This window comes from Folsomia candida, unplaced genomic scaffold (assembly GCF_002217175.1).
Source record: "Folsomia candida strain VU population unplaced genomic scaffold, ASM221717v1 Fcan01_Sc001, whole genome shotgun sequence".
Classification (NCBI taxonomy): domain Eukaryota; kingdom Metazoa; phylum Arthropoda; class Collembola; order Entomobryomorpha; family Isotomidae; genus Folsomia; species Folsomia candida.
In genome coordinates, this window is record NW_019091193.1 from 8,035,148 (window position 1) to 8,049,600 (window position 14,453).

The 14,453-nt window shown below is 38.5% G+C and overlaps 3 protein-coding genes and 1 long non-coding RNA gene across 8 annotated transcripts; 3 read left to right on the forward strand and 1 right to left on the reverse strand.

Annotated features, from left to right (window-relative positions):
* The first annotated feature begins 887 nt into the window (after nucleotides 1-887).
* LOC110863671 (cell division control protein 45 homolog) lies at nucleotides 888-6,080 on the forward strand. 4 transcript variants are annotated; one of them, XR_004833635.1, is made up of 11 exons: nucleotides 888-1,150; nucleotides 1,288-2,200; nucleotides 2,291-3,473; nucleotides 3,600-3,752; nucleotides 3,833-3,973; nucleotides 4,057-4,128; nucleotides 4,211-4,420; nucleotides 4,509-4,661; nucleotides 5,259-5,330; nucleotides 5,417-5,548; nucleotides 5,621-5,748. XR_004833635.1 is itself a non-coding variant. In XM_035846320.1 (11 exons), exons 3-11 carry the CDS (start codon nucleotides 3,423-3,425, stop codon nucleotides 5,907-5,909), a joined length of 1,239 nt encoding a protein of 412 aa, XP_035702213.1. In that variant the 5' UTR covers nucleotides 888-1,150; nucleotides 1,288-2,200; nucleotides 2,291-3,422; the 3' UTR covers nucleotides 5,910-6,080. The 4 variants fall into 4 exon arrangements, 3 of the variants coding, with proteins under 3 accessions (XP_035702213.1, XP_035702214.1, XP_021968083.1); XM_035846320.1 differs by having other exon boundaries at nucleotides 4,509-4,627; nucleotides 5,621-6,080; XM_035846321.1 differs by having other exon boundaries at nucleotides 888-1,128; nucleotides 4,509-4,627; nucleotides 5,621-6,080.
* Nucleotides 6,081-8,227: 2,147 nt separating this feature from the next.
* Nucleotides 8,228-10,782, forward strand: LOC110841594 (E3 ubiquitin-protein ligase TRIM71). Of its 2 annotated transcripts, none has more exons than XM_022087284.2 (6): nucleotides 8,228-8,476; nucleotides 8,591-9,103; nucleotides 9,231-9,581; nucleotides 9,683-9,923; nucleotides 10,006-10,215; nucleotides 10,299-10,782. In XM_022087284.2, exons 1-6 carry the CDS (start codon nucleotides 8,357-8,359, stop codon nucleotides 10,610-10,612), a joined length of 1,749 nt encoding a protein of 582 aa, XP_021942976.2. In that variant the 5' UTR covers nucleotides 8,228-8,356; the 3' UTR covers nucleotides 10,613-10,782. The 2 variants fall into 2 exon arrangements, with proteins under 2 accessions (XP_021942976.2, XP_035713690.1); XM_035857797.1 differs by having other exon boundaries at nucleotides 9,234-9,581.
* A 1,264-nt stretch (nucleotides 10,783-12,046) lies between these two features.
* On the forward strand, nucleotides 12,047-13,527 carry LOC110852345 (regucalcin). Its single transcript, XM_022100391.2, has 5 exons — nucleotides 12,047-12,306; nucleotides 12,373-12,579; nucleotides 12,660-12,875; nucleotides 12,973-13,085; nucleotides 13,164-13,527. Exons 1-5 carry the CDS (start codon nucleotides 12,138-12,140, stop codon nucleotides 13,401-13,403), a joined length of 945 nt encoding a protein of 314 aa, XP_021956083.1. The 5' UTR covers nucleotides 12,047-12,137; the 3' UTR covers nucleotides 13,404-13,527.
* Nucleotides 13,454-14,087, reverse strand: LOC110852353. Its single transcript, XR_002548115.2, has 2 exons — nucleotides 13,900-14,087; nucleotides 13,454-13,837 (listed from the first exon to the last, which is right to left on the reverse strand). It is a non-coding gene; the product is annotated as an uncharacterized LOC110852353 (long non-coding RNA).
* Nucleotides 14,088-14,453: the final 366 nt, after the last annotated feature.

The window sequence follows — 14,453 nt, forward strand, 5'->3', positions numbered from 1 at the left end:
CTCTCTTGTCAGAGATCAACTCTCTTGTGAAATTACATGGATACTCATATATGTATAGAACTTCCGGGAGGATGACAAGAGAGTTTCGGATTTTGCATATCCTTAGGCATCTGACTAAGGATGAGTGATGCATGATATCATGAGTTTATTCATAAGTGTATATATTCTTTGTATCGTACAATGCATACACATGAGTTACGACGGTTACGAGATTTTGACATTAAAAATCGCCTTCCGATTTTTACAAAGCCTGCCCTTTATTTTTTCTTCATAAACTATTTTATAATACTAAGGAGACGAAGAGAATTGTGAATACCCTTATGGTCTGGTAACTTGTATGTGTAGTATTTACATATTATGTACATATGTACGCCTATATGTATGTTGCTATTTTTCATAGTGAGCATTGCTCACTGAGCAAATGTTCAGTCAGGGATTGAGACGGAGGCAGTTTGGCATAAGGAAACTTCGAAATAGAATAACGTACATATTTAAGCAGGCATACAAAAATAGGGATAGTTAGAGAATAGTTAAACTAAACTGCTACTAAATAATTACGTGTTTAAATATGAGAAATTTTAAAGCAATTCAATACGTTTATATAACTGCTGGCGGTGAAAATTTGATCTTACTCGTTAATATCTATTCGTACCCTCATTTGATAAGTACTTTGTTTATCATTGTCGGTACGACTAAACAAAACATGTGGTTGTTATTCTTTTATGTACTTAATAATAATTTGGTTATGTAATGGCTTTAAACTATGAACTGGACCAACTGATACACGAGGAATTATCACTCAATCACACTGACCGACTGTTGTGCATGAAATGATGAAGTTAATGACAACACAATGAACATGGTGAATTAATTGCATTTTGTAATGTTTGTTGTAACAAGCATGATCCTGCACACGGTCCTCAAGCAATTCTGCTCATTTAGATAGTTCAATTTATTCTGGACACATGTAGACAAACTTTGAACATTTAACAAATAAATAATTATTTAATTGCCAACAATTAAGAAATATAGAAGTATTTGTAGAAATACTCAACGATTTAGAAACAATAATTATCTATATATCTATACCATCATGACCGACGACATTGAACGGAATATCTCTCAAAAGTCAGTCTTTGAAAATCAGGAAGTAAATTAAAACGTTGTTCACCTATTTTTTCTTAGATTATAATTCATTTAAATAATGAGAAGCCCGATCAATAAAGGGATCTCACTCGACTACATACGTGTGAATTTTACGTATAATTTTATTAATCTTATACATAGATCCTCACAAAAATCCTGTCGAACGTTCGTCCCCAATTACAAGACTACCGTCTCGTGTGCAGAACTTGGAATGATGTCATCGTCCTTCGCCTTCTTCCAAAACGTGTCAAGTTGTCCTTCAACTTCGAACCACGCTCTTATGTCAATCGTCGCTCACATTTTGAAGCTCAAGTTGTTCGTGTACAAAATTTGCGCATTCAAAATTTCTGCGTCATGCTCTCTCCCAGGAACCTGCCCAGGGAAGCCATCACAGATATTAATTGGTTCATGAGCAACTTTGGGGCCCAAATGAAATCTGTCGACCTTACCTTCTGGCTAATAAATCCAGCCAGCTATGTCATGTTGGGAAATATTTGTAAAAAGTTGGTCTCAATTGAAGAAATGATTTTGAAAGTTACAATTTCTCATGATTTATCAAAATGGCCTGGGCCGTTGGAACCTGTGAAAAAAGTAGGATTCAAAACTGTCGATCTTTCAAAAGGATGTGTAGAGCAACCGCTTGTACTGAATTTAATGAAGCTTTTCCCAAACGCGGAGAGATTAACGATATTTCCTCCAAAATTTTGTTGCCATGCTTACTCCTGCTTAAGTCGAGGTTTAATACAACTCCCAAAACTTCGAGAAGCCCATCTCTGGTTGGACGAGGGTTCTGTGGAGAAGAGCGTCAAGATTTTGGATGGTTTGGCCCTACTTTCGAATAATTTAGAAAGATTAGAATTGGAGTACTTTCCTGGTTTCGAGAAGAAATTAGGGACAGCTTTGGAAAAAGTCCTCACAAGATATGGACCTAGTCTGAGGGTGCTGAGATTAGGGGGATTAAAAGGGGCGACAAATACCAATGATGACGAACCCGTTCAGCTTTGTTTTCCAAGGTTTCCAATGTTGAGACGTTTCAAGATATGCGTTGACTATGGTATGCATGCAAATATGTTAACGATAAATAACATACTTTGTATTTAAATATCTATGTTTGACAAATAAACAAGTTCTAAATTTCTTAAAGGGGGACAATTAGCAGCGACAGAAGCACAACTAAAGTTCAAGTTTCCATCAGATAAAATTATTACGTACGCGAATGACTTCCCAATGCTAGAAGATTTGGAGATTGACACAGATTTTGGAGAAACAGGTCCACCTTCTGACCCATTTCCGGGATATGTTGCCGAAGCATTTCTTCCAAATGTTGTCATGATTAAAAGGAATACATGTGTAAAGATAAAACGGGCAGAATTCAATATTCCTGAAGAATGGATGCAAACGAGGAATGCAAGTTGGGGGAAGACATTTTTAGAAAAATTTCAGCATGCCTTTCCCAATGCAAGTCTAATACCGATGGAAAAATTGGTTGCATGGATAGGTCGTGAGAGAATTTAATTTAAGCATTGCTAATTAGTTCTTACTAGTATAATTAGTGCATATTTATTTTAAGAAAATTAATTTTTGTCGATAATAAATAAAACAAGCCTTTAAATTCAATAAATACATTACTTATTTGCAAAATAGTGGAAAATGGAAGCTATAAAATTCTGACCGTCTTGAATTTAGTTGAGACGACAAGATGAGACACGGTCAGACTTGCCAAATCTTGAATAGCAATAAGAAAGAAGTGCGTACATAGGTGGGAAGCTGGATAACTCCGAGAAACTGAGCAAGCAGCCACCAACCAACAATCCAGCCAGCATTATTTAGAAAAAGTTCAAATGTTAAAATGTGACAGTTTTACATCGCCAGGACTCAGATTTCTCTGCTTTTCAGCCTCAGATGGCGACTTCTTGCCATAATTTCGTAGCAAGTTGTCTCATCCCCACAGAGAACGGACTCTGCTAGGGGCTGTACACAGTGACATTGCCATTCCGTATGGCTGGGCTCACCCTGTCACGAGACAGCACCTACCCCGTACTAACACCGAGCCGAGTAGGATTAGCAATAGCTTCCCGGCCAGAGGAATCGAACGTGTGACTGCGTGGTGACAATCCTACCCTCGTACCTCTGAGCCATAGGGCCTTGCCTAGTCTTCACAGATTTATTTTATCCGGTTGAATGGACTGAGAATTGATAATTGTTTTATCGGTATCGGTGTGAATAAGTCACCATAATCTTACTACATACTTTCGTCACTTTGAAACTTTGTCAACATGCTGGTGAAGCATTTGCGGAAGGAATTTTACGAACTTCTCTTCGGAAAGGTGAGTAAATCAGCCGGTCACAAGAATAACAACAAAAAACCAAACGTTTTTATCGAACAAATCCAGACACAATTGATGATTGCAAATGCTGGTTATAACATTTTGGTATTATCAATACTTTTGTAGAGAGTCCTCATCATTGCCAATTCCGACATTGATTCCGTCTGTACTGTCAAAATATTTACGGAATTGCTGAAAATTGATGGAATCTCGTTCTCCTTGTGTCCTGTGGATGGAATTACTGACATGAAACAGGCATATTCTGATTATTGTGAGACGGTAAGTTGATTTTAATACTGTTTAATCGTGAGCATGCCGACTTGTGAATTATTTTTGACACATTTTCAACTAATTTCAAGGTGAATGTCTTTGTTCTCATCAACTGCGGCATTTCTCTGGATATTCGAGATTTCTTTGACAACCTGAACAATAAACTCGTCTTCGTTTTGGATTGTCATCGCCCAGTGCATGTCAACAACTTTTATGATGAAACCAATCAGGTAAGCATAGAAAGAGGGTGGTTTGACCTTGTTGACTAACGGTATAATTATGACCGATTATTTTGTCACTGTTTGCATTGTAGATTCGCATCCTGTCGCTGGACGGTAATTTTGACGAAGTGCCTAATTTTGATGATCTGTTTTGGTCGGGTGAGGTATGTGAATTTCTATTTTTATGAAGAATTGTAGTTTTTTTCTGTAGACACACAGTTTAGATATTTTGTCTCAAATATATAGGCCCTCGACTCCGATGATGATGGTAACGACGACGATTCTGATATCTTGGACAAGGGAGAAAGCGACGATGAAGATGGATCGCAACGCCGTGGAAGAAACCCAAAACGTCGTCGCAATGAACATGACAAAGAGCGAAGGCAGATGATATGGAAGCAGAAGAGGAACGAATTGTTGTTTAAATACACACAATTTGGCTACTATGCTCCCCCGGTAATTTTATACATTTAAATTTCCATAATTATAATATTTATACTATTACAGTCCTTGTGAAATTATGTAATATACATTTTAAATTTAGTCATCCCTGGTTGCACTCGAGCTGTCGTGGGCAATTTCTCGAGGTGATATTCAATACGTGTGGTGGACCACGGTTGCCTTAACCGATGCGTTTCTTCTGGAGAAACTTCCACGATCTGAGTACGTGCAGAAATCTACCGAGCTTAGGAGGAGAGTACGCCAACCTGATAATGACAGATCTTGATGTCCTTTGGATATATGGTAGTACCCCCTCTGAAAGCAAAAAGTGTGAAGCGGTTTGATGCCATGGCCCAATTTACGCCCGTCACACCCCTTTGAAGGCGCGCCGGATGCCAAACTAGCTGCACTAAAAAATTCGCCAAAAATCCAATTTTATTCGGATTTTCATAATAGTTACATATTTATGATCCCACATAGTTGCTTTATCATATCAGATATCAATCTGAATTTTTTTGGAATTTTGAATTTTTTCAAGCCATGCCCTTTTCAGGAAATATTCGAAAATATTGAAAATTTCTGAAAAGTTAATTTTGCAACTGAATATGATAAAGGGACTATCTGGGATCACAAATACATAATTATTATGAAAATCCGAACAAAATTGGATTTTTGGCGAATTTTTTAGTGCAGCTAGTTTGGCATCCGGCGCGCCTTCAAAGGGGTGTGACGGGCGTAAATTGGGCCATGGCATCAAACCGCTTCACACTTTTTGCTTTCAGAGGGGGTACTACCATATATCCAAAGGACATCAAGATCTGTCATTATCAGGTTGACGTACTCTCCTCCTTAGTCTGCACATTGCACGAGAAGCAAGTTCAACGGAGACACCGAGGGATTGTCTGAAAGTAAACTTCGAAAAAGAGTAAGATTATTATGCATATTATGAAATACTACTGGTTATTTGTTGTGCCGTGCTATTTTATTAAATGCAAACATCTTGATCTTTAGCTTGTGCTTCTTACTGTATCGCCACTGGAATTTGTACGATAGCATCAAAATGACGACACACTCGGCTTGTATGTTAAAGTCATGGGGTATGAAAGGAGAAGGAAGGTTTCACGAGATGTTGGGAGAGTTGGGGTGAGTACCATAAGCATAAAAACATTGATTACTTTTCACCGGATAATACATCCACTATAATTTTTTAATCAGACTTCCACAACTTGAGTGTCATCAAAAGTATACATCAATGGACGTTCGACTGCGGAAAAAGGTCAAGAATGTATTCAATGAACCAGTTCTCCGAGAAAAGTACAATTTCCAAGACGTTACTGTGGGCACATTCATCTCAGAAATTGGTTTTCGACCAGCGCTCAGTGAATTTGATTGTCAGCTGGCATGTCTTTCCTTGTTGGAAAACCCAGTGTTGTATGGGAGTGGAAATGTGGTGGACAATTTTTTGGATGAGCAATGGATGAGCATGAGCAAATATCCTCTATAAGAGGTGTCGCGATTTATTGAAAGATAACCATTCAAATCTTGCAAGTTTAATATACAAATACATATTACGTATTTCGTATAATTGTTCCACATGCTTGAAAGTATAACTTTTTTCCTGTGTTAGTTGGGCCCACGGTGAATTAAAAGTTAATAAATATTAAACGATTTATGACATTTTTTAATGCTTCTTGTTTTAATATTTTAAGCGCGTCCTTCACCTAAGTTTGTTTTTCAAAATTTATTTATTTAATTATTTTTAGTGATTTGTGAACTTATATGCATAAAATCATATGCAATTATAAAATCTTAAACGTTGTTAATTCTCCTGTGGGTGGATGCGTGGCATACAATTTAATTCCCCAGTTTCTGAATTTTAAGGATTGTTCTGGTGCAACATGCCTTGACACTTAGCGATCTAATAATAACGTAATTCGATTGTCTAGCAACATTGGATATGTTGCTTTATCGCACGTTAGCAACCAGTAACCTAACACATAAATACGTAAATAGGTTGCTTAATGCAAATATTTCAAAAAGCTCTAATTCCGTGAGTTTTCATCCGATTGAGTCGAACAAAGGCTTAAAATTTGCGTATTATCCTGGAGAATAATAAAAATGGCAAGCCCCCGGTCGGAAACACTTCCTAGATGCCAAGAAATGGATTTGAAATTTTAGGCATCGGACTTTCTACCTGAAGGAATTAGAATTTTTGAAAAAATAAAAAAAACGTATCTGTAAAACAGAATTCTCTGGTTTTTTTGTTTCAACATGTTTTCGATGCAACGAACGGTTTGGGCGAAATCTCAGTGGGACCTTTTCAAAGTTGCAGCTAAATGCATACTTAGGCTTCGCCGTAACCATGATGATCTTTTAACATGATCACCTTATGCTTACTTTTCCTTCACCTAAGAAAAATATTGTACGTGAATATGTGTGTGCAAATATGTATGCGTATATTTCTATGCAGCTCGCATATCAAGCTCAACTTTATGCAATGCAGATTGCGAATAAAAGCATGGCAGCAGGAAAAATCATTTTAAACGATGGTGTACACAATATAAAACTTGGTGACAAAATATTTTTCATTATGAATGCAACAAATTAATGAATAAATACTAATTTAACTTCAACTATTTTTAATAATTTCTTTATCAGGTGAAAATACGGGGGCGCGGAAGGGTAGGTCACGCCACGAACTTCTCCAACTTCCAGGCAGCTTCCCGGTTCGGGTTTGGTACTCTGAAATAGCTCGTCATTCTTGGACAACAAACTACTACCAAACCAACTCTGGTCATTTCACTCAAGTCGTTTGGAACGCCACGAAGCGAGTCGGATGTGGTCGTGTCGTCACGGAAAAGTTGTGTCGCGAAGGGAAACTGAAACTGGAACCAATTTACATTGTTGTGTGCAGATATTCGCCTCCGGGAAATTGGCTGCATAAACAGGCATACAAGGATCACGTGCATCCTCCGGTAAACTGCGATTAAATATTAATTTCCGTGCTTTCAATAACGGATATTTTACAAACACACTACCAAAATATGCATTAATAACTGTAGAAAGTTGGGAAACCTAATCAAATTCCAGATTTTACAAAATTTTGCCCACAAGATTCTAAACCGTGCTCGAAACCAATCGTTTGTTGCACAGACGCAAATACTATGAAGGACCACACAGAAAACATTAATTGTAGTAGCCTTTCATCAACGACATCACAATCATCAGCACTAAATCATCAACTTGGACGAAGCTTTGTATTTAGTGGGACAAAAACAACATCAACGTTGCGTCCGGACTACGTTTCGAAAAGTTACTTGGGCAGATCAGTCATGTCGGCATCGTATCATAAGGGACTTCCTTGGCCGCTGTGGCACGATAAAAGAGGAAGAAATATTCGGCAATAAATCTGTGAAACCTGGTCAATTGATTACCAGAATGTCTTTACAAATATATAGAAACACAGATACATTTATCTACATTACTTCATATTTATTTGTGTGAATATTGGTTTTGTCAGACCGGATTAGAGCAATAATAAATGCACAATAACGTGTTTAAGTCAAGTTATAATACAAAGCTCAAAGGAATCTTTTAACAGGTTCCTTTAAATATTTATTCGCATACATACTGAAACAGAAATACATACGCAGCTCAAGTTGAGTAAAGTGGAGCTTATCATCTCCGGCTCGCAAAATATTTGCACCTGCCCACGCTCTCTCTAGTTCAGGGTTCACATTGTCCCCAAAATAGATTTTATGGAAAAGCCAAGCTACTTTGCCAAAGGGACGCGTCCTTTCCTCACTGGTATAAAAAGAGACCACGCCGACCTGGTCCCTTCACAACCAATTTGTTCTCGCTCCTAGAACGACGTTTCTACTCCAGCATCAATTCTCCATTTATTTTGCCAAGTTTTTTGAAGCAAATTTCCAGACCCGAGTAAAATCCATCATGGCGATGTCCAGAAATGTGTTTGGAAACGAGTGGTCAACTCCAGAGACGAATGACGAGAAATTTAAACGAGAAGTAGCCTGTATTGTGGAAATTCTGCGCAAGGAGCAGGCCGAAAAGGTAAGTAGGCACAACTTTGAGAATTTTCAACAACCAATTTGTGAAGTATTATGACGGGCGCAGTAAGAGCTAATTAAAAATAATTATGGTTATGATTTTATAAATTCCCATTAGACTGCTTATTCAAATTCGCCTGACCGAAGTTCGTCCGATAATTGTTCCACTGAAGAATCTTCCCCAACTTCGACAACGTCCTCGTCAGCAGCGTCCTTTTCGCAGCAACATTATTTGCCACCGTATTCAGCAGCTGCCTCTCCGCCGTGTTTTGAAGAATTCGACCCCACCACTCGTCAACAACATGGAACCTCGTTTTCTCCAATTTCCTCATCAACCTTGAACTTTGACCCCTGCCCAACCGCATCCAGCGGCAATGGAAACCTGTGGGAGGAAAATCTGGAACCACTTCTGAGTCAGTCGGTGTATCGGGCAGATAACTCAATTCCGCTGTATTGTCGACGTTCTCGGTTCCAACAACTGGACGAAATTCAGCAGCCAGCAGAATTTATCCCGATCCCACCAATCAGAAGAAGCTACATTTTTACGGGTCCAGAAGGTCCCAACGTTGCGAGAGAAGAGGTGCGGCTCCACTTGAAAACTCGAAATGTTTCCGCTAATCCACAGACTCAGGTAAATATGCTGTTTTTGAATCCAGATTATGTTAATTTATTCGAAAATAAGCAAGTCTCTTCTCGATTCAAATTGACGCCACTTGTAAAAACGAATGATATTTTATGTGTCCAAATTTTATTTCTAGCAGATGCCACAAAACTCTGTGCTCAACGCATACGCGAAAATTTCTCACTCCTCTGGATACACCTCGTGCTTCCCACTTCGGAAATTTGATGCCACCCCCGACAGCTACAATTGCTCTTTCGTCCCATTTTACGCCGGAAAATACTCTGCGTCAGTTTTCGAGAGCTCGTCTTCAGACATGGCTGCTGATGTCCATTTGAACGGTCGGGAAGGTCAACTTTGCCCTTCCGTCGAGTTGGAGGTGTCACGGAATTATCGCCTCGAGTCTCAAAATCCACCCGTCGCTCCGATTTCTTTGGGAGAAAATGGCGAAAAATATTGGGGCGTCACTGTAGACCAATTATCAAATCGGGTGAGTTCTCATTTATTTTTTGAGCATTTTAACATTTTACTTTTTGTCACCATGTTTTTGGCCGTGTTATTGAAAGACTAATTATTTTTTTATCCTTTTAGTTGTACATCTCAGATCGCTCGACCAACGACGTTATTTTGTTCGACACGGTCACATCAACGCCGATCCATCGCTTCGGGGGACTAGATCTCAGGATGAAATTTCCATGCAACCAACTCAGCCGACCAACCGGACTGGTGCTTGATTACGCCAATAAGCGACTTATAATTTGCGACAAGGACAATCATCGCGTCTGCATCTATTCTCTGGAAGGACAGTACATTTCATCATTCGGGAGACGAGGTATAAATCTGGTGCATACTAAAATTGTTGTTAATTAGTTATTAATATTTATTTATTAATTAATTAATTCTACGTCTCACAGGTCACGGGCCGGGCGAATTCCAGTATCCGTGGGACGTCGACGTTACTCCAGCCGGGAACCTCATCGCTATTTCCGATTCAAGAAATCATAGAGTTCAAATATTTGACCGGTTTGGGAATTTTCTCGTCAAATTCTCCGTCTTTGAACAGAATCCGTACCAGTACAAACAGCATTTCGACTACCCTCGAGGAGTGTCATTCAGCAAAGACGGTGAGTTGATTTATGTTAAATATTATGCAGTTTCGCCCCTCAAAAATCTGGCAATAAGTAATATTCAATTTTTCTGTCTGTAGGTCGACACATTTACGTCACGGATTTCAATACTTCTAAAATGATCCGCATTGAGGTGGATTCTGGCAGCATGAAATTCATCGGACCTAAAGCACAACTCAGTCGTCTTCAAGGACTAACTGTCGACGAATTGGGCAACATGATCATCTGCGACTCACGTAAGAACTGCGTTCGAATCTTTTCGGAGGCTGGATCTCAATATCAGATAGTGAACTCGGTGGGATGGAACCAGATTTCGATGCCGGTGGACGCTTGCATAATGCGGGACGGGGTGGTCGCCATATTGTGTTTAAATGGGAACATTTGTTTTATTTAAGAAAATTGTCAAAAATATCTCGAGGTTAATTCTTATGTTGCTATAGATTTCCACGGTGTTTCTGTATATCTGGTACAAATCTTTGTATAATATTTTGTACGTACGTTTACTTATCATGAATAATCATACTTTTATATGCTAAACCCAGTTAATTTACTGTGTTATCAAGACTTACACATATTTATATTATTAATGATATTAATGTTATTAAATATCCAATTCAATAAAAACAAGTTTGTAAGATTATCCAATCTTTTCGTATTCTTAGATTTTATGGTAATTTTAATTTCATATACTTACTTTCAAGCATAGATAACGTATTAATAATGCTTTCAACAATAGTGCTTTCAACCAACAACACGACTAACTTTTAATACATTTTTCATATCGCGAAGGATTGTTCACCGTCTCATTTCCGATATACAAAATTGCAGTATACATCACATACATATTTATTGTTCACCCTACATATTGATGAATAGTTTACAACGAAATTTTTATCGAAATTTTTAGAAATATTTTAAGATTTAGGGGTCGATGATATTTGATTTCATCGGTCAATATGAAAATTTCCATCTTTCTGAAAATGAGACAACAATTGGTTGCATTGATTTGGAATACATCATTATATTTTCATATATAAATTACATCTTATGTACGTGCTCACAGCATTGTTTCATTTTGCATTCAACCTCATAAAATCACTCTAATTACAATAAACTAATGTGATGCGAACTTCATTCTTAAATGTACATATTTTGGTATGCTTGTACTTCACTTCACAAAATTGTTAGCAAGATTCTTTAACTAATCTTTCAAGGAACTAACATCTTTACTATATTTTAATATATATCACGAATGATAACTTATTGAACCACTGACCACCATAAACATTCATTGTTGTACTTACAAGTTTCCACCAACCCAGTGTTATGTACACATGTACATTTGCATATGTACCTTATGCCATCACAGAGTTAAAGATCATACCGACAAATACATAATCTTCCTAAATCCGCAAATTAAAAGTTTTATTTTTCACACCGACAAAAAACAAAAGGTTAATCGCAGGATCATGCATTTTACTACAAAAAGCATTATATATTCACATAAAACTTAAAATCTAGCAAAATGCTTGACGAATATGCATGGTCGGCAGGATTACATCACACAAGTGGAGACAGACATCATAAAGATAACTAAAGTTCAATAATAATAAAAAATGACAATAAAACACGTGAAGCGAAATCTCACACTTTTGCAAAAACGGTGAACGATCAAATATTGACACGCTGTGTAAATCGACGTCAAATGCGTCCTTCACCCTGAAATTTGTTGAGGCAAATGGATTTCACTTGACATTCGTTCATTCATTATTCTGATTGTAACGCCTCCCAAATTAAACAACTAATCTGCCGTATAAAATCGAGGACCACGTTCAACAAACCTTTAGTGTCAAATCAGTTTTACACCGTCGATCAGGCGTACAATACAAGTTTATAAAATTTTGTTGATCCAGGACAAAATGTACAAGAACGCAACAATTAAGGTCGCCCCTGGGGCCACAAAATGTTACTTGGGAGAAGGACCCCACTGGAATCCAGTGAAAGAGGAAATGCTGTACGTCGACATTTTTGGAAAGGCTGTCCTCCGGTATATTCCCAAGACACAAGAATGCTACAAGGTTGTCGTTGGTGAGTTTATTCGTAGAAATTGCGCAGGGTCTGACTCAACAAGGTGATAATACCAATTTGCCCTAGACGCCGGTCCCGTCTCCCTTGTGGCCCCAATCACCGGTCATCCCAACAAATATCTTATCACGATTGAACGTGATGTCCAAGTCATGGAATGGGATGGTGTGTCGTCAACCCCAACCAGCCTAAAAAAATTGGCCACGGTGGATGATCACTGCAAGACAAATCGGATCAATGATGGCAAGTGCGACTCGAGGGGGAGATTGTGGGCAGGTGAGAATAAGCCTACCATGCACTTGGTGTATGAAATATGGAAAAAATACTAGAATATATTATAACATTCTTGCATTTAGGAACAATGGGTTATGAACCTGCCCCCGGAAAATTGGACGCCAAGAAGGGCACCCTTTACTCCTTCGACTTGGATGGCACCGTTAAGAAACATTTTGACCAGATTGACATTGCCAATGGGCTTGCATGGACGGCTGACGATAAAACTTTGTATTACATTGACTCCTTTTCGTACCGAGTGGATGCATTCGACTATGATGGAGAATCCGCAACACTCAGTAAGGCCAGGATTAGTTTAATTGCCAAGCCAGTAAAATAATTATCAGTTTTGCTATAAATGCAATATTAATCATCCATTAATTAACCCTTTCAAAGGCAACCGACGCACCGCCTTTGACTTCAAAGCCAACGGTGTGGAAGGCATTCCGGACGGAATGACGATTGATGCAGATGGCAACCTTTGGATTGCTGTGTTTGACGGGGCGAAGGCAATAAAACATTTATTACGTTACATGCAAACCGTAACATGACGAATTAATCAAATGCATATCCGAAATATTGCACAGGTGATCCACGTCGACCCCACGGCTGGAAAGAAATTGGGCCAACTCGACTTCCCCACCAAGAACATGACATCTGTGGCGTTTGGTGGACCAGAGCTTGGCATCTTGTACGCCACCTCGGCCGAGCATTTCTTATCTAAGGAAGAACTGGAAGCTCAATCCGGAGCAGGGGCGTTGTTTGAAGTGCGAGGACTGGGGGTTAAAGGACTGGGAGCTGGGATGGAATATAAAGGCGTAGTTTAAAAGTGGGGAGAGAATGATGACAATAAAAAAATGTATTTAAAAATATTGAGTACCTAAATTTGATGATTGTATTAAAAACACGACAATATTTGACAATAAAATTTGTATTAACTTTCACCTTTCACTTATAAAAAAACATAACAAGGCAGACTAAATTTACTCGCTGCGTCAACAAATTTATAACCCGAACCCACTAAGCTTAATTCTTGGTGGACTAAAAATTGGAAAATTTGTCACTGCTGGAGCAAAAGTTGGTCTATTTGCTACCTCCGGCCTTGACGTAGTTGACGTTCCTGATCCAGAACCTGGAGCCTGAAGACAAAGTCGATTTCGACACAATAAAATGCGAAATGGTGCACAGACACAGGAACGACACGGTTCTGACGTATAATCGGTTACAGTGCCAATGGCGCATGATGGAGCGTTTTGGACAACTGCGGATAAGTGAGTGGAATTGTTAAGAAATACAGAATAAGTACATGTGATGCTGCCCTACCTTCAAGTCCGAGTGGGTTCATTACCGTAGCCTGAGAGCTGTGGGATAGCAGCGTGACTACGGTGCCGAGAATGAAGGGGAGGAGTGCGCTTCCCATTGCCGTAATTACAACGTATTTCTATTGAAAGTTGCTTCCGCAGGGAAAAGATTTGATAAAGTGAGTCCAGATTATTTTGTGCTGTTGCTAATATTTGGATCGGGATGAATGGGCAGGATTTCACTTTTTTAAATTTGCATACAATTGGAATTTTGTAGTGAAAATTTTGTCGGCGCATTGCACTTGATGTGTGCAGATTACATATGTGGTTATATAATGCACTGAATTGTAGCATTTGCATGAGTAAAAGTATTACGTATGCATGAGTAAAGCTGCTGGATGGAAACTTCCAGATTTCGCTTTCCTAAATATTATGTAGCCATTTTGTATTTATTTTCATATTTACTGACTACTAAAAGTGAAATCGTGAATGTTATAGGGATAACTACAAAGGTGTTTAGTTGATATTTTTAAATGCGGTTATTGGGTACCACTCATCGATAATTGCAAGGTTTAG

Excerpts from the sequence above, each read along its gene's own strand:
- LOC110863671 (XM_022112391.2), top strand. The coding sequence starts at position 1,094 with ATGACCGACGACATTGAACGGAATATCTCTCAAAAGTCAGTCTTTGAA. Across the intron at positions 1,151-1,287 it reads CAGTCTTTGAAAATCAGGAA|ATCCTCACAAAAATCCTGTC; the intron begins GTAAATTAAAAC and ends TCTTATACATAG. Across the intron at positions 2,201-2,290 it reads CAAGATATGCGTTGACTATG|GGGGACAATTAGCAGCGACA; the intron begins GTATGCATGCAA and ends AATTTCTTAAAG.
- LOC110852345 (XM_022100391.2), top strand. The coding sequence starts at position 12,138 with ATGTACAAGAACGCAACAATTAAGGTCGCCCCTGGGGCCACAAAATGT. Across the intron at positions 12,580-12,659 it reads GAGGGGGAGATTGTGGGCAG|GAACAATGGGTTATGAACCT; the intron begins GTGAGAATAAGC and ends TCTTGCATTTAG. Across the intron at positions 12,876-12,972 it reads TGGAGAATCCGCAACACTCA|GCAACCGACGCACCGCCTTT; the intron begins GTAAGGCCAGGA and ends ACCCTTTCAAAG.
- LOC110841594 (XM_022087284.2), top strand. The coding sequence starts at position 8,357 with ATGGCGATGTCCAGAAATGTGTTTGGAAACGAGTGGTCAACTCCAGAG. Across the intron at positions 8,477-8,590 it reads GCAAGGAGCAGGCCGAAAAG|ACTGCTTATTCAAATTCGCC; the intron begins GTAAGTAGGCAC and ends AATTCCCATTAG. Across the intron at positions 10,216-10,298 it reads AGTGTCATTCAGCAAAGACG|GTCGACACATTTACGTCACG; the intron begins GTGAGTTGATTT and ends TTCTGTCTGTAG.